General features: G+C 43.5%; 2 protein-coding genes across 3 annotated transcripts; both read left to right on the forward strand.

The window, feature by feature from the left end:
* The first annotated feature begins 147 nt into the window (after positions 1 to 147).
* Positions 148 to 19399, forward strand: LOC311489622 (nectin-4-like). The gene is made up of 11 exons (XM_084546780.1): positions 148 to 750; positions 5003 to 5197; positions 5816 to 5983; positions 7434 to 7712; positions 8142 to 8256; positions 11621 to 11775; positions 11898 to 12051; positions 12275 to 12350; positions 12616 to 12678; positions 14261 to 14458; positions 14563 to 19399. The coding sequence occupies exons 1-11, from the start codon at positions 705 to 707 to the stop codon at positions 14947 to 14949; spliced, it is 1836 nt and encodes a 611-aa protein (XP_084402906.1). The 5' UTR covers positions 148 to 704; the 3' UTR covers positions 14950 to 19399.
* A 2430-nt stretch (positions 19400 to 21829) lies between these two features.
* On the forward strand, positions 21830 to 27598 carry otub1b (OTU deubiquitinase, ubiquitin aldehyde binding 1b; the record flags this gene model as incomplete). Of its 2 annotated transcripts, none has more annotated exons than XM_084543866.1 (7): positions 21830 to 21914; positions 23783 to 23844; positions 24214 to 24312; positions 24446 to 24564; positions 24747 to 24831; positions 25175 to 25369; positions 26974 to 27598. In XM_084543866.1, 7 exons carry the CDS (start codon positions 21830 to 21832, stop codon positions 27169 to 27171), a joined length of 843 nt encoding a protein of 280 aa, XP_084399992.1. In that variant the 3' UTR covers positions 27172 to 27598. The 2 variants fall into 2 exon arrangements, with proteins under 2 accessions (XP_084399992.1, XP_084399991.1); XM_084543865.1 differs by having other exon boundaries at positions 21852 to 21914; positions 23696 to 23844.
* Positions 27599 to 27819: the final 221 nt, after the last annotated feature.

The raw sequence follows: 27819 nt of genomic DNA on the forward strand, positions 1-27819 counted from the left end.
CCTGTGTTTTTGCGACTGCCCCGCTTCAAATAAAAGGATTAACTCCTCGCAAAAAGGGAGGAGGAGGCACCTTTAGTTGTGGTATCGGTGTGGCTATTATGATGCACGGCCCGACAGTTAAAACTGCCTCTTTGTGCCTGGTTTTCAGCTGCCTCTCCTCAGAGCGGAGCAAGTAAAGACGGGAAAGGAATAACTGTCATGTTGCCTCGGCCAAACCGGAAAAGCGACTTCTCGGAGTGTTTTTGTGAGTCGCTAGGTGTGTGTGTCAGATAGAGAGAGGGAGGGAGAGAGAGAGAGAGGGAGAGGTGTAGCACAAACAGGTGTATCCCAAACAGGTAAAGCTGCGTGAAGCTGCGCCTTCTTTCTCCTCTTTCTTTTTTTTTTTTTTAGAAATGGCAAACAGGATGGCGTGCTCCTAACTAACTAAGGGATTTACACTTTTCATGCGGACTGAATAACACAGCTGATATATTCTGTTGCCCTGGGCTGGATTTAACAACAACAAAAAACGAGAAGACAACCAGGGATGATGATCCGGCCGCACTAGGCATGAGTTTGCCTCAGTGCTCCATGCCTGCCTGCCTGTCACTTAGGATCCTATTACCTGGACTCATGAGCTTTTTTACTCTGAAGTTATCCCAGCAACTTGTGCACAGTTAACCAAAAAAAAAATTAAAAAAAAACAAACAAACCTGGCAAGGAGAATGACATCTCTGCTGAGCAGGCTCTCTCTGTGTCTCTGGATCTTTGGTAAGATGACTTTAAATGAAGCCTCAATTATGTGATATTGGGACGTCCACACGTTGACCTTTACCGTATTCCTGTGTACTTGTACTGCTCTCTGTTAGGCCTGCTCTTAACGCAACCGCCCGACTGTTTAGGAAAGACGCTTTAAAATGGATTTACAGTGTCTTATGTCAGTGAATACTTGGCGACATTTGGTTTTCTTTAGGTTCGTACGCTGCCCCCGCGGGGCGTCACGCGTGTGCATAAGCTGAATTATTTGGACACTGTGCCATTTTCTTTTTTCTCTTCTCAAGAATAGCTGGAGCAGAGCTGTTAGAAAAACACCTTTTAGAGCCGAGGCTGACATTTCAAGAAAAACAGGTTGCTGTTGATCAATCCCTCCTACTGTCTGATTCATTGGAGCTGCACAGACCCTCCTAGTGTGTGTGTGTGTGTGTGTGTTGCTTAAATTGCTTAAGCCTAACCACTGTCTGCCTGTAAAGTCATTCTGTAACACAGCATACTGTATTATAATGCTTTATTGTGACACTATTAGTGTTATTATTATCTGTTCTCATCTGCTTGGTGCGTGTCAGAATGGTCGTAAATGTGCAAATTCAAATATTAGCATAGAGTCGCACGTACTGACACACAAAAACCCTTCAATCCCGCACATAAAGGGCAGGATAGGCCGAGTGTCATTCCAGTAATGCGGGTGAGTCGGATTCCACAGTGGGGTTTTTAAACATCACGGCGGCAAACATGGGAAAAACAACACAAACACACCTGTCTCCGGAGTACACTCATCGGGTCTGATGGTAAACGCGTGAATCACGTCCTAACCCCAGCGTCGTGGCCTACCTGAGCAGATTCTCGCATACCGGGTGTTGATTCTCTGACACTCCCACAGCTACAAATCAAAAAACCGCCGGATTGTAGACGGGGTCCTAATAAAAAAAGATGAAAGATCTCTCTTTTTTTGGCGAACATCTGGTTCAACCGGTGGTTTGGTTTACGAGAAAAGGTCGAATGAACGCCGTGTCAGCTCTTGACAAATGGAGTTTCATTCATCAGCTCGGCCTGGTGGCTTGGACCGGGGCCCGTGACGTTCAACATGCACGTTCATGTTCCACAGAGGAGGAATTGTTTTTACTCTAGTGGTTGATATTTGTGGTTTTCTGGAGGGATTGGATGCATTGCAGCCCTGAGATAGACTGGCGACCTGTCAAGGGTGTACCCCGCCTCTCGCCCAATGACAGCTGGGATGAGCTCCAATCATCCAGAGCACAAGTGGTTACAGAAAATGAATGAATGAATGAATGAATGGATGGATTGCTGAGAAGTTATGTCTAGACATTCTCCTGCAAGACTTGTGACATTTTCAACAGCCTCATCTGGACGTCAGAAATTCTACAATGCTAACCTGCAACTGGTTGGGACAGTGGCATGGTGGTTAGCACTGATGCCTCACAGCAAGAAGGTTCTGGGTTCGAATCCCACCGTCCAAAGACATGCTTGTGAGGTTAATTGGTGATTCTAAATTGGCCGTAGGTGTGAGTGTGAATGGTTGTCTGTCTCTCTCTGTGTTAGCCCTGAGAAAGACTGGAGACCTGTCCAGTGTGTACCACGCCTCTCGCCCAGTGACAGCTGAGATAGGGTCCAGCACGCCCCCCTAACCCCCTGCGACCCTTCACAGAACAAGCGGTTACAGAAGATGAATGAATAAATGTTAGCTAATTAGCATGGTAATGTTAGCTCGGAAAAACGCATCCTCGTGCCTTCTTGCTACCTTGATGCCAGAAAGATGGAATGACAAAAAAAAATGACTTGAATGAAGTTAACTTGCCAAAAACTGGAGTGTTGATCACTCAATAGCGAAACTAAAAATGTTTCTGAAGGCTTGCGAAAGCAGATACTGTATCAGTCAAGAACAAGTTCAAACAGCTTTTTACCTGATAAGTTCATTCTCAACCGACCTGATAAAAAAGAAAAAGGCATCAGTGTTGTGATTCAGCTCAGACTCACACACAAACGCACACAGAGAGGCTGTGATATTGTGAATTTATAGATAATTTTAGTGTTTTTCTTTTTTGGGTGGGGGGAGGGGCGATCCTTCAGCTAATGTTCATTCACCAAAGATTTTTCAAGTCAGCTGTCTGGAAGCAAATCGATCACCTGTTTGACAACAAGCTCCACGCAAGGAGCAGTGATGTAAAAAAGGAGCTGTCAAGGGCAAACATGACGCAGTGTTTGCCTTTAACAGAACGTCCCCAAAAAACTGAAGCCGCTTTTGTTTTACCGCTGCGCCAAGACAAATATTCGCCTGACAGGTGCAAACAAGCTTCGGCTCCCTGGCAATTTATCCATTAAAAGGCAGGTTGCTGTCGGGATCAACGACCTTTATTCGTTGTGGTGTCCTGTGAGTGCATAATGAGATTGCTGGAGGACAGTAAAAGATAATACACTGCGTCTAAGAGATGTTGATCTGAAAGATAAAATCAGAGAAAAGCAAAAAAGGCGTCCATTCAAGTTTGCGAGTCTGTGGTTGACGTACAGTGTTGCTTTCTGACAGTGCGAAACACAAAAGTGTGTGTGTGTGTGTGTATTTTATTTAAGTTTTCTGAGGGCTCTTTCAACGCCTGCCGGGTCCAGACACTGAGGTAGAGTTTGCTTTGAAAGCTTATCTCGAGCAACTAGTTGGGCGACATATCTTCACGCGTGCTCAGCTCCTCCGACGGGCGGCCTCCTTTCTGTCCTCCCTTTGTGTCTTCGCCGTGCGTCTCCGAACCCCCATCTGCGTCCCCTTCAATCAGCGGAGGCTTGTGTTATTTTTTTTATCGCCGCTGTCACACTTTCCATCCACACTTCCTCGCGTTGGTGATTAAGCCGCACAGCGAAAGGTCGAGCCACAGTAACTCCCACACAGAGATTAGGAAACGCCTTGTAAAAGGGGGTAGTGGGGAATGTAGGGAAATTTAGTTATGTCTTCCAGTAACCCCAAACTTCCATGACGTGGATGACTGAGAACCTTCGCAGACATATGTCTTGCTGTAGGTTAAACAACGCTATCGTCACCTTGTTAGCTTAGCTTTAAATAAAGACCGTCGCCTGGCTCTCTTTGCCCAGGGCAAACACAACCCCACTTGAAAACCACAACTTGCTAACACAAATATATATATATCACATTTTAATTAGTGGATTTAGTAAACTTTGGACAAAGCCAGGCCAGGATTTCCCTGCAATTTCAAGTCAATGCTAGGCTAAGCTAATATTTAAACTGAATGGACAGTCCTATCCGTCCAGTTTCTGAGTATCTTGGACTGTTCCTTTCAAAGCAGGGGCTCATTTTAGTTCGGGACGGCCACATACAGCCCACAACTTGATCTCAAGCGGGTTAGAGCAGTAACATAACAGAGTAATGACCTATAATTAATGACGACTCCAGACTTTTTCTGTTCGTTTTAGTGAAATTTCTTAAGCAAAATAAGTGCAATTTGCACACACTGCTGTCTGCTGTTTAGTCCTGGGTCTCAGTGTTGTGTCCTCTCTCTAAAACAGTGGACAAATTAGGAATAGCAGTTATTTTTCACTGAAAAACTACAGTCTTCTATGTCACTGTTGCACTTTCACGATGTGGGCCAGATTAGACCCTGTGTGGGGCTGCTTTCGGACCGCAGGCCACATGTTTGACACCTACGCTCTAATTTAAGTGCAGTGTGAACTGCACTCGGACGCAGAATGTGTGCAAGACATCTTCTTTAATGCCTGCAATCATTTGGCTTACAGTCGCAGCAGCAAAAACACCACTTTGTGTTCATGCAAAACTTTGAGGTTTTAGAAGTCGGAACAGTCCTCATATGTTTTGGAAAATGTCTTACAGGTTGAAGGCCGCAGCAACTCAGCTGCTGCAGATCGCTGGTAAAATTTGGGCTGATGAAGAATAAACCGCGCCTCCTCTTTTAGTCGCTCTAACCATTTTCTAAGTGAAGCAACAGACAAGTAGCCCGTGGCCTCAGTTAGAGCTTGACCACATTTGTTTGTGGCTCGTGTTTCCTTCTATGTAACTGTTGACTTCTTAAATACGCAAGAAGTGTTGTGGTTTAGATAGACAGAGACCTGTCCTCTCTGAATCATACGTGACTATAAGTAGTCAAAGGTTTATGCAATAATTCAAAAGCAGTATCCGTGTGACTGTATTGAAAACTGGACTTTAGTCATGATGTAACCAATTAGCTCCACGTATTATTTCATATCTGTACCCCTCTTTCTGTTTTAGCGGCAGCCATACATGGAGACTTTGTCGACCCCCCTCCAAAGGAGCCTCTGCGTTCTGTGGCGGAGGAGGAGACCGTCCTGCCCTGCCGCTACGAGCCGGCCGGGGACGACGTGGTGGTGCAGGTCACCTGGTTTAAGACGCTGCCTGATAAAAAGGAGCAGATCATCACTGCACATCACCAGAGTGGACAGACAGGTTGGTCGATACGGGAACCCACAGCTCTGCTTGTGTTTCAGCCGGGGAGTCTTTGCGTCCTCTGCAGAGAGAGAGAAAAAAAAAAAAAGAAGTGTCCTCACGTCCAATTACTTCCCCTTTCTTCACCGTGAGAAATGTTGTCTTAGACATGACGCCCGCTCTAAGTATTCTGTTGGTGTTACAAGCTGATATGTCAGTTGCAGTTGACAAATGTTGGTCGGAGGCTTTGTTTCTCCTCGCTCAGAGAACTTAGAGCCACTTTCTCAAAAATCAGTGTTAAATGGACAGGATGGGAGAGACACTGACAATTTTGATAGGTAGATTTCAAGAGGGCCAAGACTCCCGTATCTGCAGTTTATTATTTTCTTGATATCAGAAGTACTTTAAGGTTTTAAACCAGCAGTGAGGACAAGATGCACCAGATAAGACTGTGAGCTAAACGCCCAGAATGTAATGCAATGTAATTTCAGGCAAAGGGGTGCAGGCATGTATATGGAAGTGGAAGTGACAAAAGAGACCCTGAGGTTGGATTTGAACCTCACTGGGCTTAATTTTTTGTGTCACATTCTTCCTCACACATTCCTTTAACTCTCTCCTTTCCTTCCCCTCCATCTGCAGCGTTTGGCACATGGTCCCAACGCGTGCGCTTTAAAAGCGACAAGCCCACCGAGGACTCGTCTCTGGTCATCACGAGCACCGATGTCTCCGACGAAGGGGAGTACATCTGCCACATCAGCACCTTCCCCTCTGGCAACTTCGAACGAGTGATGTCGCTGATCGTGTGGAGTGAGTTTCTCATCCTAGTGCGATTAACTCAACGCCAGTAACAAATGTGTTGCACTCGTGAGCAAATAACTGCTTGCACATTTCACATCGGTCAATACTGCAGTAATATAAATGGGCATATTTTCTTTTACTGTATGTCTAATGATGTAACACAGATAAACATAGTCTGATAATATGAGACTGCTCACCTTATATGGCAATATAATAATAAAACATAGGAAATTTAGTGTGATTTTAGATTATCAAGGAATTCATTGACATCATACCCAACAGTCTTTGCTAGTTTTAGATGGTTAGTCAACTTTTTGTTGTATTTTCCATAATTTTTCCATCATATCATCCCCAAACTACAATTTATTTTATATAGACTATTGTTTTCTTTTTTTTTTTTAAATTGGTAAACTACTATTTTCTCTCTCAGTTAGGCTTCACCAAAGTTCATTTTGTACAGGTTCTCTTGCAGGGTCGAAGGCTCCAGCAGGGTTTGGATTAAAGAGGCAACTTTTATGCTTATTTACAGATTCATAATTAGATTTTTGGGGTCTAATGTTCAAAAAAAAATTCTAAAAACTCTACATTTCTGCAACTTTTCTGTCTGAGGCTAAAAAGCTAGCTAGCTGCTTCTGTGTTTTAGCCTAGCATCGCCGCTACTCTGGTGTTGCAGGGCCCTGAAAAGTGGGGACTTTTGGAAAGAGTTTGCACAATGAACAATGAATTTGCGTGGATGCTCATTGTGTTGATTACCCGTTGCCCTGGCTTCTTCTGGTAACTGATGCTATAGACCAGCTAAGGACCTTACATTGCAGCCTGCGGCGTAACCTTACATTCATCACGACGGCTGCGATTGGTCCAAAATCCATTTCCTTGTTCACGTGTCTCAGCGAAAGTCTTCCTTGTTCAGCCTCCTACAGACCGTCCACCCCTGATGTCAATGTGCACCATTGTGTAAAACAGAAACTCAACACAGAGGACTAGTTTCAGCTTTAGTGACCTAATTAGAGAACGAGGCCAAACACACATGTGCGCAGGTATAAATGCTTTCACCGGCCGAGCCCTCTGTGGCGTAGACTCTGCCTGTTCACGGTGGCACAAATATGCCGATAGGAACAGAGGTTATTACTGAGTAGGTGCTTATGTGGTACATGGTGACAAAGATAAGTAACAGAAGTGAAACTGGACAGTAAACCAGGTGTTTCAGGACGTTCTGCAGCAGGATAACAGGGTATTTCACACTAAAGAACATGCAGAGTGGACGAGTATGTCTTATGTCAACCCTTATTTTGTATGCAGGGCTAATTTTGAACTGGCCACTACCTTTTTTTAGTGAGTTTGAACTTCCTCTGAGAAAAATCTTGCTAAAAGCAGCAACGTCCTCTTTGTAAAAAAAGTTGATGCGCAGTACGCAGATGTGTTTGTTGACCCATCATCCCTGCTACCATGTCTCCTCCAGCCATTCCCATCACTTCCCTGGACACCATGATCGTAGTGGAGGGACAGTCCTTCCGGCTGGTCGCCTCCTGCCGCTCCATAGCCCGCCCCCCCGCCACCCTCACCTGGGACACGGAACTGAACGGCAAGTCCACCAATCGCACCTCGGAGAGCGGCGCGGTCTCCATTCAGTACTCCCTGCACCCGCTGAGGAGCATGAACAGCAAGAAGCTGGACTGCCTGGTGTGGCATCCGACTTTGCCGGGCCCCCGCAGGTTCTCTCACAAGCTGGTGGTGCACTGTGAGTATATACGTCACAAAATAACACAAATGTAAGATTAGGAGTACAGAAAACATACAGACGTTGTAAGCTTACATGTAAAACTAATCACTTGAACCTTGGCAGCAAGTGTTCACTTCCTTTTTTTTGTAAGTGTAAGCTCCCTCTCAAAGTTGGGAAGTCACACGTCTCTCCATATTACTCAGTTTGACTTGGATCATCTAACCCACATTACCATATTTGGTAATCTTTCTATTCATCTCCATTGTTTGAATCTAATGCTCCAGCATCCCGGGCTTAAAGGATATCTGTCAGGGTTCTTCACCTCAGACTTTTGCTTTTGTAAAGTGTTGAATTCATGAGAAGCTTTACGTCTTTCACCACCTCCTTTCACCTTCAGTTTACCGGAACCTATAAAAGCAGTCAAATGTTTTTGTCCTCCCTTCTCAGTCCCTCCAGACGCGAAGGTGTCGGGCGCCAGCGCAGACTGGTACGTGGGTATGGAGAATGCTGCCCTGAGGTGCGTGAGCGAAGGAAACCCCAAACCGAGCTTCACCTGGAGCAGGTACGTCAGGACCCACCTCCCTCTATGACTGACTGACTGACTGACTGTTGTCTGGTAGCCGGTGTGACTAACCGTCTGATGAGCCCGGTCGCTGCTCATTTTCCCAGAAGACTTATTAAGGCAATTATTTGGGATTGCACTGGTTTAAATGGGATGCGTGCTCGGGTTGCACTCAGGTCATTCACAGTGGGAAAAGGAAACAAATTATAGTTTCTATTAGTCAGAGTAATCTCAAAGAAGACTGTAATTCAGAGCTGTTTAAAGGTTTTCCTAATACACTCTTGAGGTGATTTATGGTCTTATCGTGGGGCTTTATTCTTTATAAGATTTACAGAATATCAGGCATGTTTTCTTGCCACATGTGAATTAATACTTATTTGCTTTTACATTTCTATGATAAACAAAATGTATATTAAGGTGTTTAAAGCTGAATTTAAAGGTACAGACTGCTGTGGGTCGGTGTTGCTTTGCTGCTACGTGTTAAACGTATTCTATCCATCATCAAATGTAGTGAAGAAGAGGAAGACGCTTTAGACCTGGAGAGAGTTGTATTAGGTGTACCTTTTCAGTGTATCCTGATCACATACTGTACACTTGACTGAAATACGCCTGAACTGCGCAGCGGGGGAAGAGCCCCACCCATTCCACATGACTTAACCAAACAAGCCCCGGCACTGTCACCTCTCGACTCTCGCTGCCTCGATGGAAACCGACCGGAGTCAAGCGTTGCGTGTGTGTGCGTCGTTTAAAAAAAAAAAGCTCAGGGTTTGACTCAGATGCCTGACACCTTCCGCTTGAGTCACCTGGTGTCATTTTGAAGCCACTTCACTCGGTGTGTTCAGGTGTTCCCAGGGGTGTGGCTGTGGAGGAAACGAAAAAAAAAAAAAAAAAGAGCCTCCACTGGTGGGATGGCTCCTGTTGAATTATGAGAAGCGACAGTTGGGCCTCTGAGGGAGAAACACACTCAGAGAGAGTTTATGCACACACAGATTTTAAAAAGTAAATGCTTTTAATATCATTTGAGTGTTTTGTTTTTTGTTTTTTTTTGCCGGATGATGACATACGTATTAGTTGTTGTTAGTCAGAGGAACACACCCTGAGAAAGAAGTTTTGTGAGTAAGGCTTACCAGACGCACGGCATGTATCACACACACAGGCGAGCACGCGCACGCCTTAACCCGTGAGCGAAAACCAAATCAGCGTTTGCAATCTCCAGCCACAATCAGCCTCTCCTCGCACGTGCACGCGCCCCCACGTCGACACGCACCGCCTCAGCGAGAGGGCAAAACGGGCCTGTCGGCTTTGTCAGTAAATGGCGGCAGGTGAAGTAAGAGCCGGTGTCACAGTGTCATGTTGCGGCTTGTGCCGAGAGCAGACAGATGAGGCAGTTTCACACGAAGGAGGGAGGAAGAGGGGGGTGAGATGAAAAAAAAGGGAAAGGGATGAGCAGCAGGAGAAAGAGAGAGAGAGAGAGAGAGAGAGGGGTGAACTTGTGAGAGCAGGTAGGCTGGTGGAGGCGTTGGAGTGAGCTGAGGGGCACTGGGTGGAGGAAGAGGAAGCAGGACGTGTGGATTTGTGTGAGATGTTATCGCAGGGCATGTGTTTGCTGCGTATGTAAAACCAGACAGTTCCTCTTTCTTGCTACCCAAAGGCGCCCTCAGAAATAAATATAACTGTTCACAGTTTGTTGGGTGGTTCGCAGGCAAGTCACACTCTCGGGAACTTTGGGATCTCGGAGCAGTTATTGCCCAAAAAAAAGATCTGACTTTTCTTCTGTCTCACTGTCTTCAAATAAAAAGATAGAAAGGAGAGGAAATGCTTTTTTTAAAAAAAAAAAAAGTTATTTAAATACCAACAGTGGGTGGTTAGCAGTCACCAGCACCACCTACAGACAAGTCAGCTTCATTAGGGGCCGCACAAAAATGAGCTTTAGGCAAGAGGGAGTGAATTTGCATATTGGGATTGAGTGTTATCTCTTACATTAGTCAGTTTTATTTATATAGCGTCAATAACAATACAAATTGTCTCAAGACGCTTTACTGAAGGCTGAAGGCAATGGCGAAAAGGAAACGCTCCCTTTTAACAGGAAGAAACATTGAGCAGAACCTCAAGCTCTCATGGAGGGACCCATCTGCCTAAGGCTGGCCGGGTAGAGACAGAAAAGGAGAGAATCTGTGACATACATCTGTCATAGATACATAGATTTGACTAAAGCGTACATGCTGATAATGTTACATGACATTTTGAGAATATAAGAGGAATCAGTGTTCATTCAAGTGGGAGTGGATAACTGCAGGAGGCCGTGAAGAATTGGGCAGGTTGATGAGACCACGATTTTCACCTGCCGACAATATTCTCCACCTTTTTTCTCGGGAGAGATTCGAGTTTTACGTCATTCAATTAAAGGGGAACTACTGTTTTTTACAACCTGGACCTGGACCTTATGCTACTGCTTTGGTTCGTCCACAACCTCAGAATCTGAAAAATATTCAGCCATGTTGCAAAAAACTAGCAGTAGCAAATTACAGGTAAACAAGCCGACCGCCGCGGGTGTGCGCGGCACTCAGAGGAAGACTTTCACATGAGAGGTGACACATCCAAGAAGTTTCTTCATTTCTGTCTGAAGAAGGACTTAAAGGGGAATTACCGTTTTTTACAACTTGGACCTTATTTCTAGTATAAAATACGATCATTTACTCACCCATATAACTTTGGTGTCATTTGGCGTTGTTCGGACAATATTTAGATCTGCGTATATCCATATAGTGGGAGTGACTGGGGCACCGAAACACAGCCTCTAAATAACGCATTATCTGCCGCGAAACTCGTTCATTTTCAAACCGCTGCACCTCCGCGAATAGATAACAGGTAACTCCGGACTCAACGGGGAATAGCACTAGCGTATCATAACAAAATATTGGTGAAATGAACGAGTTTCGCAGCAGATAATGCGTTATTTAGAAGCTGCGTTTTGGTGCCCCATTCACTCCCACTATATGGATATACGTTGATGTAATTATTTCCTAAGCGAGTGCAAATGACACAAAAGTTATTTCGGTGAGTAAATGACTGTATTTTATGCTAGAAATTAGGTCCAGGTTGTAAAAAACAGTAGTTTTGCAATTGCAATTTACACTCTTTGTTCAGTATGTTCACAAAGTGTCCCTGGCAAACTCTGGAGGTCAGTCTGCTATGCCCATTCTTTGGTGTTTTCAAGCACTATCCATTAGAAATCAAATTAAAATCAAAATGCATTTCCATGCAAGGCGTAGGTGCATACTCTGCATGTCAAGGTGTTGCTAAGTTTTAACTTAATACATTTGGAGATGTCCACATGTTGACCTGAATCCACTTTGTTTTGCAGAATGGGCAGAGAGCTGCCAAAAGGTGTCATCACCCACCCTAACGGGACGCTCGCTTTTCAGCGGCCCCTGAACTCCTCGGATGGAGGCACCTACCAGTGCGTGGCAAAGAATGAAGTGGGAGTGGGGAAGGCGGAAGTGGAGATTAGCTTGGGAGGTAGATGACAGCACTGTCAACATGAACCACTAAGACCTGTCATAATAGCGTGAAGTGCCAGGCTGGATGTTTATATATCCATCTAATCCCGCCTATATCCCTGTGAACCTCTTGCTTCACAGAGCGTCCTCCTCCGGACTTTGAAAACATGCTGATGATCATCGTCGGGGGCGTGGCCGGTGGCCTGCTGGTCTTGATGCTTGTCATCGTCATCTGCGTCACGTGCAAACAGAAAAGGAAGAACAAGAGGCTGGCGCAAGAGCTGTCTGAGAAGAAGTACGAGATAAGGCGATGTTTAATTAAGATGAGATAAGATGAAACTTTAATAATGTCCGTGGGGCATACCGAGACAAAAAGGATACCTAAGAATGAAACAGATTGGAGGGGAATTAAAGCATATTACAACCAGCAGTTACAACAGTGGAGTGTGTAAAGTTTAATTAGAGAGGCAAACAGTGTAAGATGCAGTGGTTTGATGATTTTGTCTTGTTTCTCACAGGGAGGAAATAAGCACCCTCTCCAGGCATGCCTCCTTCAGGAGAATGAACTCTGTCAGCACGGACGCCCGAGGAGCGGTACTACCACTGAATTACTCTTTTCCACACTCAACACTGTGTCCTTCTGCATCTCCCTTTTCATCTGCACAAAGATATAGGCGGTGGCCCGACACCGTTGATCAGAATCAGTCGGATGCTTGTCTGTTATCAGTCACTGCCTCGCGTACTTTGCCTTGTCAGAGTGAAAAATGAGAGAGTGCTTTTGGACCCTTTGTGCACAGACTTTGGATTTCTTGAGTCCCAGCCACAGTTGATCCTAATCGTGTGCTTCTTTCAATTTCAGACGGAAGAAAACATCCCTCTGAGGGTGGAGGGGACTATAAGGACCAGCCTGTCTTCCCTTGGGGTCAGTCTACGTAACTATGTAAATCTGCATGCAGGGCTAAGGCCTGGGACTGAGGCTTTACTGCCCAGATGCCAGAAGGCTTGAGCTTCAACATTTTAAATCTGAACGTAGTGCATCTCAGATATTGATAATAACATTGACGCGCCATGTTGATGAAGAACATTTGAGATGTTGCTTCTTGGGTTTTTTTTGGTTTCCGTGGTCGTTTCATTTCCTCAGACATCCCCATTCCTCTCTAAATGAGCCATGGATGGTGGTTAAATGCGAAATAAGACCGGTAGACTTAACACCACTCCCACATTTGTGTGGTAAATATCAAACTGGAGCCAGCAGCTGAGTAAAACGGCTACAGTTAGCATAGAACCAGAGAGAAACAGCTAGCCTATCTAGCTAACTGTGTCCAAATGCTAAAAACAAGCCAGCTGCCCCAAAACGAACTGTTCGATTTTGTGCATGTGCAAATGTAGAAGAACACAACCAGAGACCAGAAAAAAGCTCTGCATAAAAGTTTTGCTGTTTCCTTTTATTTGCTGAGATAAGCTAAGTGACAGACGGTTGTAGCTTCCTGTTGAGCATTAGACAAGCGAGACAAACTGGAACCATTAATTTTCATTTGTCTAAAACTGCTTACTTGTGAGTTCGTGGTGCCCTATGACTCAGTTATTGGGTGCTACATCCTCATTTTAGACCTTTTATATGCACTGATAAAACTTTAGTACTTAGCCGTTGTTCGCTCTGAACCAAAGGCGGACAGTTAGGGCATAGAAAACCCTGTTTTGTGGGTTTATAGTATATAACGATTATATGAGGATATAATCTCCTTAAAAGTGAGGCATCAAATTGAATCTGTTCATTATTTAGTATTGATTTTATTTATTTTTTTTAAAAAATGCTCAATTTATATGTTAGCAATCAATTTATCAATAAATCTAAATTTCTACGTGGGGCATTAGGGTATCGTCTTTTCTAGTGTATCCTAACAAAATATTGGTGAAATCAACGAGTTTCGTGGCAGATAATGGGTTATTTAGAGGCTGCGTTTCGGTGCCCCATTCACTCCCACTGTATGGATATACGTTGATGTAATTGCCCCACGTGGAAATTAAATTTCTACGTCGGGCATTAGGGTATCGTCTTTTCTATGACGTGTCTTGGGAATTATTCAGAAGTTTTAGCAAAAAAAATAAAAAAAAAAATAAATAAATTAGAAAAAAACAAAACAAAAAAAACCAAAAAAAAACACTGGCATTGAAATAATGTAAGAATAAATTAATAAATACATACGGCAATAGTATTCTGCAGCCCGCCAGTCTGGCTTTTATGACATTGTTGACATAGCCAGGCTCAGTGTTTCCCCCTGTCCTCAGTCCGTCTGTGTTTCCACAATAAACCACACATAACTTTAAAACCAGTTCATTTCCATTTCCAGGAAGTAAACTCACTCCGACTGGCCTGCCTTAACAATTCGTGCCCTCATCTCAGAGCTCGCTTTGTGTTATCAATTCCAAATACAGACACATTATAATCTATGCATCTAATCTGTTAATCTGGGTTTCTTTTTTTTTTTTTTCTGTGCTACCAGGAGCTGCCCTACTGCCGTGACAGCCGATCTACTATCTCAGGTGGGCGGGGTGGAGGTGGTGGAGTGGGGGCGTTTGACTCCTTGGGCAGACCAGTTCTCTACAACAATTCCAGGAGGGGGAGAGACCGATATCTGGAGAGAGGAGACGACGGCCGACTCAGAGTGGACCCATATGAAAGATGCAGCTCCGTGTCCTTGGTGAGTGTCTCTTGGATTGCAAAAGCTTTATTTCAACCAAATTGTGGAGCGGTAACGTTTGCATACTTACCCGAGGTGTCTGTGTCTCTGTGTCTTTGCAACAGGAAACTCGTTTCCACCCTCCTCTCATGCCGTCGCCCGTCCCTAATCTACACTCCACCGAGCTCCTAAGACAGCTGAATGGCAGCGTCGTTACCTCTGTGGACGGGGGTTCACGGGCAGGGAGCGTCACCAAGAATCACCTGCGCCCACCGGCGAGCTGCACCTATCCGCCCGTGACGGACGACGAGGACGAGGTGGACGAAGGCCTGGGCGGCCCAGCCAGTCAAGAGCATCCCGATGACCGAGACAGCGTGGCCAGCAGCTCTCAGGTGTCTGAGGCTAACAGCACGCGCTACCAACAGACTAACGGCACACTCATAGTCAAAAGCCCGATTTCATCTATCAGCAGCCCTCATGCCTCCCTGATCCACAAGGCCCAGATAGTTTAGCAGGTTGCGGGGGAAGCAACGTGGGAAGACTGGCCCGGGCTGTGGTTTTGGAAGGCATTCAAATGTGGACTAGACGGAAAAAGTCACAGCCCTGAACATCAGTTTGTGGTCAGTTATGGGAAAAACCTGCATCAGGACTACGGTGCTGCAATAAAGCAAAGTCTTGTGTACTCCACTGTAACATCTATTGGACATTTCTGCCTGTTTGGGGAGTGTGCTGTGCAGTGCCCGGGTTACTGGGTCAAAAGCATTGTTGCAGCTACATCAGAGTGCATTCCTCGCTCAGCTGTTGCAACACCGCCAATCAGCTGTGGCGAACAGGTGAACGATGCGGGCGACGAGCTTTGCATGGGCGTTTCGTAAAAGCGCCCAAGGACACGCTGTTGAGATCAGGATCCGCGGGAGGAGTTTAACGGGGCTGTGGGAAAATTGGCAAACCAGAAAAAAAGCAGATTGCAACACCTCTGGGCCGAGGGTGGATGTTTCGCTTCCGAGGTGTTCAGCGCGGCCTCCGTTGCACAACACCGCGCGGGATCCGAGCCAAACCGTGGACTCGCTCGTCTGTGGCCACGCCCGCAACATGCATACCTCCACCTTGGTGTCCTTGAGTCTGGGCCTTAAGCACCGACGCAGTTTGGAACAAATGAAAACCTTAAAAAGTGATTGATAAGTTCCCTTGCATGTATTGATCCGTGCATTTGTACAGATTGTACAGATCTTCTTTTGTTTTTAAAGTCTTTGAAATATTTGAATACCAATATCCAAACTGCCAATTATACAGCACAATAGCGTCAACACGTTTACTGTGTCTACATTCTAGTTCACACATGTCCCTGTCAATCACATTCACACACCACAAACATGTTGAACACCTCTTTGTATGGACACTGATTGTTTGAGCATTTAAAGCTGGAAAAAATAGCAATTACATTTTAATTACATCTTTTTTTTTTCTACTGGTATTTGCCTGATGTGGGTACTTTTGTAAATAGATTGACAATAAATAGATTTTGTACACTGGAGACCACAAGCACACAAGAAGCTAACAGTTCTGAATATATTTTGGAAAGATTCTTCTGATAGCTGGCACTATTCAGCATCCACAAAAAGACTAAAAACTTCCCAAGAGGAACTGAACCAACTGAACTGTTACGACTTTTTTGAAAAACCAATAATGTATTGCTCATGTGCGGACGTTTAGTTTTATTTTGTTCATATTTTTGTGTGTTTGTATGCGTCTTGAGTATTGTTGGGTTCTGTTACGGCCCCAACGCGGGTAGCGACGTGCCAAAGGGAAAAATACAGCAGTCAGTTTTGCTTTTTAAAGCAAATATGAAGTATTACTTTGCTCTCCACAGGCATTATTACGTTACTGGCTTATCCTTTCTGCTGTAAATACCAACATTAGATTTTAGAAATGTCGGGCAAAGTGTATGTTTTCAGGAAACTCAAAGCGTCGTTGGTGAATCGCACAATGTTTGAGTGTTTGAGTTTTTTTTTTTCCTTTGCAGACAGCGCCCCCTTATGTGTGCTGCTTCAAAGTGCAGGGACCTAAACGGGCCGACAGACTATGAAAGGCTCTGTGTGACACTGTGATCTGAATCTTCCTAGCCGTATGGCTGGAGTTTCATGCATTCTGAGGGTCTTGTATGGATATCACCTTGTACAGATGGGTTGAAATAAATGTTTTTATAAAGGTACACCTGCGTTTATGCTGACGTGCACCGATCAGGCATAACATTATGACCTTGTGGCTCCAAAACATTTGTGTGTTCTATGCAACAAAGGTTTAAAAAAGGCAACTGGACTTGAAGAGTTTTTTGAGAAGACGTTTCACCACTCATCCGAGTAGCTTCTTCAGTTCTAGGGGACTGGTGGGAAGTCTGAGGTTTAAATAGGGACTCCTACTGAAAACCTCAGACTTCCCACCAGCCCCCTAGAACTGAAGAAGCTACTCAGATGAGTGGTGAAACGTCTTCTCAAAAAACTCTACAAGTCCAGTTGCCTTTTTTGAACCTTTGTTGGATATGCCATGACCTGGATGACTGAGAACCTTCACAGACATAGTTGTGTGTTCTCATCAGAGAATGGACATGGGCCTTCTTAGGGTGTCCTGTGGTACCTTGCAACAGGATGTTGTTAGGCCTTTGGGTCCTATGTGTTGAGGGGAGGGGCATCTGTGGATCACCTCACAGATACTTGATCAGTTTGGGATCTAGTGAATTTGGAGGCCAGGTCAACACCTTGTGCAGTTCTTCATGTTTTTTGAGTTGTTCCTAAACCGTTCGTCAGGCTGCATCCAGCTGGGGATGGCTGCTGACATCAAGGAGTGTCATTGCTATGGGGTGGGGCGGCCTGGTCTGGTCTAGGTGGGTGCTACATATCTAAGTAACATCCACATGAATGGATGCCAGGTCCAATGGTTTCCCAGCAGAACATTGTATTGCCAGTGTTATGCCTGACTGGAGTCAAAATTGGGAGAATCCAATTAATTAAATTCATATTTTGAATATTTTGTACATTGTGGACCAATACTGCATGTTAAATTTACTCAGTGGCACATTTGGATTCACGTGCAAAACCAAAAGAAAGTGTAAAGAAGTCAAAATATGTTTACTTCCAGAAGAGCTTGGCAGAGTCCAGCTTTCCCCTGACCTCATGGCTCATTCCTTGAGTTTCTTTTGCACAATCGGTCCCCTTCTTCGTACTAGTCTCCCTCTGTCGTAGTTTCTTTGCCCCAGTGGAGTCATCAGACCAAAGACCAGACCATATTTACTGGTCCATCCCTTGCTTTTCCTTGGGTTTCCTCTCTTTAGTCTCCCTCACTAGTCTCCTCTAAACTCCCGATGCTGAGATTATGTCTGCCACTCAAACTCTGGGAAGCATGAGGGCTCTAATCTGAGGTGCCTTTATAGCTGCAGACTTCTGAAGAGAGTCTCAGTCTTTTAGTGCACCTAAGAGATGGCTTTTGCTGCTGCACTGCAAAAACTTTCATAGTTGTTGAAATATTCTGGATTAAAGGCATAACTTAACGTCTTAAAGTGATGCTGACCTGTCTGCTGCCTTTTAAGTTTTACAATTTTTCTCATAATATGGATCGTTAAATTAGCTGAACTGGGTTATTTTCTGTAAACTAACATGACTTGGCGTAAGATGGTCACAAACCTGGTGAAGCTCTTTCAGATATTAGTAATAGCATAGAAAGCTAGCATCAGGGAAAACAGTGGCCACTTTTACTCTATGGCTATCCATCGTCTTTGTTGACTACACTCCTCCAACTCTGAGTGTAAAATCCATGTATCCTAATAAATACATATATATATATATATACTCATCATATAAGCCCCTGATGCAGTTATCACTTATCACTTACCACATTCAAGAATAAGTCAACTACATAAATAATACAGCCAATCAAGACACAAGACATAATGAGGAACTTGTAAAAGACACCTAATGGCTCTTATAGTTGCAGTTTGTATAGTTTTTTTGATAGTTATAACTAAAAACCATTTACCACAGGCAACGATTGTGCCGTGCTATCTCTGAAGTCCAAAATCTGACATAGAGGGGATAGAAGGTATGATTGTCATTGCAAATGCCAAAGGGTATCCATCTGGGGCCCCCTTTCTCTTCTCTTTTTTAATTTTTTAATTTTTTTCCAAGGGTCCCCACACTATATTTTTACCCCTCTAGCTACAACAGTTCAACTGTGTCATTGTTGGTAAGGGGTAAAGGTAACAGGTAAAGACACCTGAGTGACACCAATTGACAATTAAAGCTTTGTCATGTTTTTTTGTTTTTTTTAATAAATAAACAGTTAAATAAATTGTTTTATTATTATTATTATTATTAATTATTATGTATTTAGTTTATTTCTTACAGGGACCATGTACAAAGTGCAAAAGTGCAAAGGCAGGTAGGATAGAAGCATACACAGAGGTATTCACACACAAAGATAAAAAATTTCACCTCATATGAGAAGGTACGGCAATCTAAACAGGTTTTCAGATTAATTGGGAGTGTGTTCCATGTTTTTATTGCTTTAAAAAGAGAAGGCTGATTGAGCAAATGCTGTGCCTCGAAAGGGCATGCTACAGTTCCCATTTTTTCGGCACAGGGCTGGACAACTCTTCTCAGAGGTGGAGGTGCGGCATTATGAATGATTTTGTGTAACAGACGCAAATTTGTGTACATTATTAGATTATGAAAATTGAGTAAATTGTACTTAGGGAGTATGTCACAGATAGGAGACTGGAGTGTTTTTTTTGTCTAAGATTTTGATAGCTTGTTTGTGAATGGATGTAACTGGTTTCAGGGCAGTCTCATTTGCCTGTGACCATGCTGGCATGCAGTAGTGGAGATATGAAAAGAACAGTGCGTTAAGGTATGTCTCAGATGCATCAACTGTTAGAGCGTTTCTAATAAATCTAAAATTGGCTAGGCTGTATTTCAATGTATGACATAGCTTTTTAATGTGTTTTTTTAAAGCTAAGTGTTGGGTCTAGAATGACTCTTGGGTATTTGATCTCATTAACATTTTGCAATTCCTTTCCATCCACATAAATGTGAGCAAAAGTGCTTTGTCTGTATTTATTATAAAAAAAACCCAACAATTTTCTCAGTGTTGAGTGTAAGGCATGACTTCGTAAGCCACTCTGAGACTTTATCCACGGTGGCTGTCAGTTTGGCAGCAACTTTTTGGGGGTCTTTATCATGTACATAAAGGACCGTGTCGTCAGCATACATCAAGATTTCCACACCATCGCAGACAGATGGAAGATCATTGATGTAGGTACTGAACAATACCGGCCCTAAGATGGAACCTTGTGGTACCCCCATAGCACAGGCTCTTAATGGCGATATTTTGTCTTTTATCCGAACACATTGAGAGCGGTCAGATAAATAAGACTCAAACCAGTTTAACACATTTGTGGATAGACTGAATTGTGTGAGCTTAGAGAGAAGCACAGAGTGGTTAACAGTGTCAAATGCCTTACGCAGATCTAAAAATACAGCACCCACCACCCCTCCCTTGTCAAGACTGGACTTAATGACTTCAGTAAAGTAACAACATGCTGTTTCAGTCGAATGATCTGTTCTAAAACCAAGCTGAAGCTCTTTCAGATCGTTTTTTGATAGTTTCAATCAAATTTGCATAATTAAAATAACTTAAAGGCATTTACCACAGGCAACGATTGTGCCTTGCTATCTCTCCCAAGTCCAAAATCTGTCATAGAGGGGATTGAAGGGATGAATGTCTTTGCAAATGCCAAAGGGTAGCCATCTGGGGGCCCCCTTTTCCCTTTTTTTTTTTTTCAAGGGGCCCCAGACTATATTTTTACCCCTCTAGCTACAACAGTTCAACTGTTGCAAACAGGGAAATGCACCTGAGTGACATTTGTTGACAATTAAAGCTTTGTCATGGGGTTTTAATAAATAAACAGTTAAATAAATAACCAAAGCTCTTTCAGATCGTTTTTTGATAGTTTCAATCAAATTTGCATAATTAAAATAACTTAAAGGCATTTACCACAGGCAACGATTGTGCCTTGCTATCTCTCCCAAGTCCAAAATCTGTCATAGAGGGGATTGAAGGGATGAATGTCTTTGCAAATGCCAAAGGGTATCCATCGGCCCCCCTTTCTCTTCTTTTTTACCCAAAGGGGCCCCACAGTATATTTTTAACCCTCTAGCTACAACAGTTCAACTGTTGCAAACAGGTAACGGCACCTGAGTGACATTCATTGCCAACTGAAGCTTTGTCATGGGGTTTTAATAAATAAACACTTAAATAAATAATCAAAGCTCTTTCAGATCGTTTTTTGATAGTTTCAATCAAATTTGGATAATTAAAATAACTTAAAGCCATTTACCACAGGCAACGATTGTGCCGTGCTCAAGTCTCCCAAGTCCAAAATCTGTCATAGAGGGGATAGAAGGGATGATTGTCATTGCAATTGCCAAAGGGTATCCATCTGGGGGCCCCCTTTCTCTTCCTTTTTACCCAAAGGGACCCCACAGTATATTTTTAACCCTCTAGCTATAACAGTTCAACTGTTGCAAACAGGTAACGGCACCTGAGTGACATTCATTGCCAATTGAAGCTTTGTCATGGAATTTTAATAAATAAACACTTAAATAAATAATCAAAGCTCTTTCAGATCGTTTTTTGATAGTTTCAATCAAATTTGGATAATTAAAATAACTTAAAGCCATTTACCACAGGCAACGATTGTGCCGTGCTCAAGTCTCCCAAGTCCAAAATCTGTCATAGAGGGGATAGAAGGGATGATTGTCATTGCAATTGCCAAAGGGTATCCATCTGGGGCCCCCCTTTCTCTTCCTTTTTACCCAAAGGCGCCCCACAGTATATTTTTAACCCTCTAGCTATAACAGTTCAACTGTTGCAAACAGGTAACGGCACCTGAGTGACATTCATTGACAATTAAAGCTTTGTCATGGGTTTTAATAAATAAACAGTTAAATAACCGAAGCTCTTTTTTAGATTTATTTATTTTTTGATAGTTTCAATCAAATTTGCATAAATAAAAACCACTTAAAGCCATTTACCACAGGCAACGATTGTGCCCTGCTATCTCCCAAGTCTAAAATCTGACATAAAGGGGATAGAAGGGATGATTGTCATTGCAAATGCCAAAGGGTATCCATCTGGGGGCCCCCTTTCTCTCTTTTTTTTCCCCAAGGGGCCCCAAACTATATTTTTAACCCTCTAGCTATAACAGTTCAACTGTTGCAAACAGGTTAACGGCACCTGAGTGACATTCACTGACAATTAAAGTTATTTTAATAAATAAACAGTTAAATAAATAACCGTATTTCAGTCTGTTTGGGGCCCCTGCTCGGAAGTGTGTAATGAATGAGGTCACACAGAAGGAGGAAACAGACGTCGACAGCTAAGATGGCGGAGGAGCAGCAGGAATCATCACAGAAAGAGATGGAGGGTGAGAGAAAACAGACACGAGTCAAAATATCCACGCGGCACCGCTGCCGTGTGTCCTGTAAATAGAGCTCCACGTCCGGACGGGTGTCCGCTGGGGCTGTCCCCGCTGTCCGCTGTCCCCTCCGCGGTTGAGAGGTGGCTTGACATGCAGCGATGAGGCCATAGCTCCCTGGCTAACGCTAGCTAGCTAGCTAGCTACCACTGCTACACAAAGAAAAAAAAAATAGACGCTTGTTTACTAACTGACAGCGAAACAACAAGTGACAGTCCGAGAGTTTTTATCTCAAGGAAACGCGGATAGCATGTGTTTGATTTTAAACACGGGGGCTCGTTTTTAAGCGACGTTTTTCGTCGTGACCACATTTTGTTTTGTTTTCGCACAGGTCGAGCTAGCCGAGTTTAGCTAGGCTGACGGTAGCCGGTGGATTAATTTGTTTTCACGTTAGCGCTGACTCCTGCGGGCTCTTTGCGTCCGCTGTTTCTCGTGTTAAAGGCACATTAAGAGCCAATTGAAAGAAAAACGTGTCTTTATTTGCACTGCGGAGTTTACAATTTAGTATGTTTTTCGATAAATGCTCCCCGTTGCTTTCTGTCTCTACGCGAGGTAGGCAGTAGTTTCTCCAACCAGGAACAGATGAAACAAAAACACCTCTGGACTTTAAACGTCAAGAAGACGGGTGCACTGAATCTGACAGCCACAAGTAAAAATAAATAACTGACACCATTTGCACGATCTGGTGCAGATACTTTGGCTAAAAAATAGAGAAAATGTCACAGACAGGACAGCACCACGCCGCCATGTGGGAGCTGCACCTCTTTAAACACCGTGGTCGGATTTACGAGTGCAACTAAAAAGCTCTGACTAATTATTTGATTGTGAAGGATAGTAACACTGCTTAATTTGCACCATTACACACACACAAGTGCAAGGATGTGGGTAGTTTCTGCAGCAGTCCTTGCAACAAAACATTTTTTTGTGTTTTGCATACACTTGCATCCTGACTAGATGAAATAATGTCTTATTTTTCCCTTTTTAATTAATAGTCTTGTTTTTTAATGCATTTGCCGTATAGTAAATCAGCAGCACTAACCTTCCAAATTCATGACACTTCAATGTTTATACCACAGACTGTAAATAAATATGGACTGCTACTTAAAGTGAAGCCAAAGCGAGCAGAGCTCCCCCTGGTGGCTGGCTGCAGTATAGGTCATAAGCTCCGCCCCCTCTATGTTAGTGGGCGGGGCTTGGGCCGAACTAAAACACTAAAATACACGATAAAATTATGTTTTCTGTCATTTTAGGTAGTTAATATAATATTGATGCACGTTCAAGTGTCAGTTTCTAGCATAAGTTACGTTTTAGTTAGTTATTTGACGCTGTAGAAACATAATGGCGACCACCAGTTGCCATAACAACCGTTCCGTAAAGCGTTCCCGTGGGGCCGCGAGAGTTGTAAAAACTATTTTTTTTAAAATAACTACTATGTATAATCCAACATTTCCTTGTAAATCGTGGCGGTAAAGCAGAGCGTAGTATTAATTAAACAAAAACGCAAGTGAGTCTGGCGGACGTGCGTCGGTTTCATCGCTCCACCCTCGGACTGTACTGTCAGACTCTGGCTCCAAGGTTGCAAGATGGCGCCGCCGTATTCCCGAAAAAAAAATAGCGTCAGTTTGGCCGACGCAAGGAAGTGGGGACACTTCGTCCATATTTATATACAGTCTTTGCTTTATACTCATTTGTTGCATCCCCCAAGTTTCTTTCCTGATTTGCTTCATCAGAAGTGCCACATATTCACACAACTCATCCGTCCCTTGTGGTGTGTCGATCTGCCGCTGATCGTCTACTCCTGAACCCTTCTCTTCCAGGAGTGAACTGCCTCGCGTACGACGAGGCCATAATTGCTCAACAGGACAGGATTCAGCAGGAGGTGAGAAAAATTCCTCTTTGTTGGCTCTTTAAGGTCAAATTTAAATTTTGACGGCTGATGTACACAGAGGTGGCGTGGCATTATTCTGCAGCTGGATCGGCAAGTTTCCAGATTCCGGTCGTTTCATGCAAAACTTTATAAATCTTAGCGGATGTGTGGAAACGGGCGGAAATCCCATATGCACTTGATTCTCTTAAAGGAAAAAGGGAAACTTTTGACTACAGGAGTTAAAAACATTCCAGTAACGTTGATCTGTAACCAGAAAACCTGGTCTACACCTGTTGTGAGTTAGGCTGCCAACAGTGCATGCACTGATTTAAATTCTCTGTTTGTGTGTGTGTGTGTGTGTGTGTGTGTGTGTGTGTGTAGATTGCCAACAGTAACCCTTTAGTGTCGGACAGACAGGACCTGACGGTGCTGCAGAGAGAGTACGCTGAGGAGGACACGGTTTATCAGCTCAAGATCAAGGTCAGTCAAACCACATCTCTCGGATCTGCGGTTACCGCCACCCACATGTGGGCATATTTCTACTACAGTGCGTCATTTTATCTAAAGCCCGTCTGTTGCTTTTCCCCAATACAGTTTGTTTGTTTTGTTTCAGGACCTACACAAAAAATACTCGTACATTCGTAAGACGCGGCCCGATGGAAACTGTTTCTACAGAGCCTTTGGGTTCGCGCATCTCGAGTCTCTGCTCGATGACAGCAAAGAACTTCAGAAGTGAGTGTCACGGTGGTTGCTGTTTGTACATTTGGTAGCCTGTAGTGTCTAGACTCAAAATCACACTTCTGTCTTTTAAGTCTATCTTTGTCTCCTCATGGAGACAGAATAACTGGAAGCAGATGTGATCAGTTTGCCTCTAACGTAACTCGTCTGCTTCTCCTGTCTGTCCACGTCTTCAGGTTCAAAGCAGTTGCAGCTAAAAGTAAACTGGACCTGGTTAACGAAGGCTTCACCGAGTTTACCATTGAAGACTTCCACAACACTGTGAGTGTCCTACCAGACCTGCACTAGCAATAGCATTTCTTTTCGGTTGCTTGTTTAAAGATTGTTGCAAACATTCCTTGATTGATGGAGAATTCAGGATTTAAATAACACTCTACAGTCTGTATATACTGTATGGATCCTCTTGAGTCAAGTGTGTTATCGGAGCTAAATGTTATTTAGCTGTTGCCTTGCCAACTTTAGATGGATATCTGCCAAAGTACACGATGCGCTAGTCAACTAAAACAGATGGACACACTGGTTTTAGCCAGCTGGATAGTGGGTTTACAAGCTGGACTCGTACATCTCAGGTCTCTGATTATGTAGTTAATGTATTTCCTCCTAGTTCATGGACCTGATCGAACTATGTGAGAAGCAGCCGAGCCTGCAGGAGCTGCTGAACTCCTTCAACGACCAGAACGTGTCCGACTATGTGGTCGTGTACCTGCGGCTGCTCACCTCCGGCTTCTTGCAGCGGGAGCATGGCTTCTTTCAGCATTTCATAGAGGGAGGACGCTCTGTCAAGGAGTTCTGTCAGCAGGTGAGGTTTTTTAACAGCAAGTATATATGCCTTACTCTCATTTCCCTCTTTAGTAACCACCTTTCGAAAGTGCCAGTGGACTGGGGAGGGAAGGGCATATACACACATACTGAAGTGACACTATCATTTAGTTTTGAAATGAAACAACCGAGATGCAGTTAAAAGCGCGTCAAGGAGTTGCTGTTTTTTTTTTCAGTTTCCTATTTTCAAGCACTTAAGTATATCAGCTTTAGGGATGCACCGAATATGCGGCCGCCGAAAATGGCCCAAAAGTGCATTTTCGGTTTTCGGCTGAAAGACTTTTATCACTGAAACAACGCGGCCGAAACGGGATGTTGTGATGACGCAAACAAAAACCGCAGCCAGCACGGGCATGTCTGCCGTGTGGTCGTATTTCAGTATATACCGTAATTTCCGGACTATAAGCCGCTGGTGTTTTAATGTTTAATTACCGTAAGGGTTTCTTCTAACACGGAGGGGATTGTCGGGACAGAAATGACTGTTTGGAAACGCAAAGCGTCCCATTTATTTACATTTGACAAACACAATAAATCTATCAATCAATCAATCGATCAAACTTTCACATCTTTAACATTACAAACTGCATTCGTGCAGTGCACAAATAATACAACGGTGCGCTCCTAGCGCACTTCCTGCAGTCATAGTACCGTAGTCGTAGTATAACAAAAAACAAAGCTTACAACGCTTGACGAGGCAATAACGTTAAATGGCTAAATTGAATTCGTTTTTTAAAGTGCTTGCCTGTAACACGGCAGCAAAAGTGCAGTAACCCGGCTGCTCAACAAAATAACCAGCATCTTTTTCGAAAACAGCCAACACAGCAGTAAAGGTGCAGTAACACGGCCGTTTACTGTATCAAAATAACCAGCCTACTATACCAGAAAAGTCAGCCAGATCGATCGCCTTTAACTTAAAAGCAGCTCTCGTACTGCATTTGGACTCACTTGGTTTGTTTTGCTCTCGTTACCTGGCGCGAACTGTCTGTCTCGCTCTTGCGCTTCCATGATAGTGCGCCCCTGGTGACCGTTAGCTGTATAAATCCATATATCCGTTGTATGAGCCGCAGGGTCCAAAGCAAGTGACAAAAGTAGCGGCTTATAGTCCGGAAATTACGGTAAAGTATTATATAAATGTTACATAAATTCCCAGTGATAGCGATTTGCATTTAATATGTCACCTGAACTCCAAACATCCAAGCAAGGAAGTTTCCCAGTGATGGTGCAGGGGTGCCCAATACGTTGATCATTAATATTGATTTATGCAATTGAATGCAATGGTACTAATAATTGTCATAATAATTTATTTCGGTCTTTCGGCTTTTTCATTTTCATTTTTTCGGTTTCGGACAAGAATTTTCATTTAGGTGCATCCCTAATCAGCATAATTATAAATTAAATAAAATTGCCAAGCATACTTTTCGTGCAATTTCTGCCTGAAGTCTGGAAACCATTCTTAGTGAATTTCTTGTGCTTGTCTGGCCACTAAGAAGGGGAAATGTAAAATGGAAACGAAAAAAAGGCTGCAGTCTTCTCACACTTGCTGTGCTTTCTTCTTATTTATTTTTATTTTTTCCCCTGTTCAAGGAGGTGGAGCCAATGTCTAAAGAAAGTGACCACATTCACATCATCGCCTTAGCCCAGGCCCTGGACGTATCCATCCTGGTGGAGTACATGGATAGAGGAGAGGGAGGAACAGTCAATCACCACGTCTTCCCTGAAGGGGGTGACCCACGCATCTTCCTCCTCTATAGACCTGGCCATTACGACATCTTGTACAAATAACACTCCTGGCCACAGCCCACCACCACCACCACCTCCACCTCCACCTCCACCTCCTCCTCCTCCTGCTGTGCCCCACAGCAGCGCATTCAAAAATAACTTCAGCAGCCACGTTGATGAAGCGTACATCTGTGTATCGGATTACACTCATGTATTTAAAATAATAAAAAAAAAAAGTTACGATCACATTACATGTCTCCTTTACCCTCCCCCCCCCCCAAAAAAATCCCCAAGTTCACCCTCAGCCATCACAAAATGGATAAATAAGAATTCTTTGGAAAAAAAATAGAAGTGACTCCAGCCATTTAGAGTTGTACAGGTTTTTTTTTTTCTTTTGTGGTTGTAAATGTTATCTACTTGCTTAATGTTTGATTCTTTTCCTTTGTTACACTGCGTTTCATTGAGTTTTATTAAAGCGATTTACATCTTATTGCTGGTGCCGTTTTTTTTTCCTTAGGTCGGAGAATAGTGGAAAATTACAGTGACATCTTTTACTGCTTAAACCAACACTATAAATATTTAAAAAGCAATAATAATAAAGTTAAAACAGATTAAAATCATATTCTAGTGCTAAACTACGAATTTTCTTGAAATAAACTGTAAACTAAGATTTTAATAATCATACTATCATTTAAGACACATCTAAAAAAA

The sequence above is a fragment of the Chelon labrosus genome (genome assembly GCF_963514085.1).
Source record: "Chelon labrosus genome assembly, chromosome: 1".
Classification (NCBI taxonomy): Eukaryota; Metazoa; Chordata; class Actinopteri; order Mugiliformes; family Mugilidae; genus Chelon; species Chelon labrosus.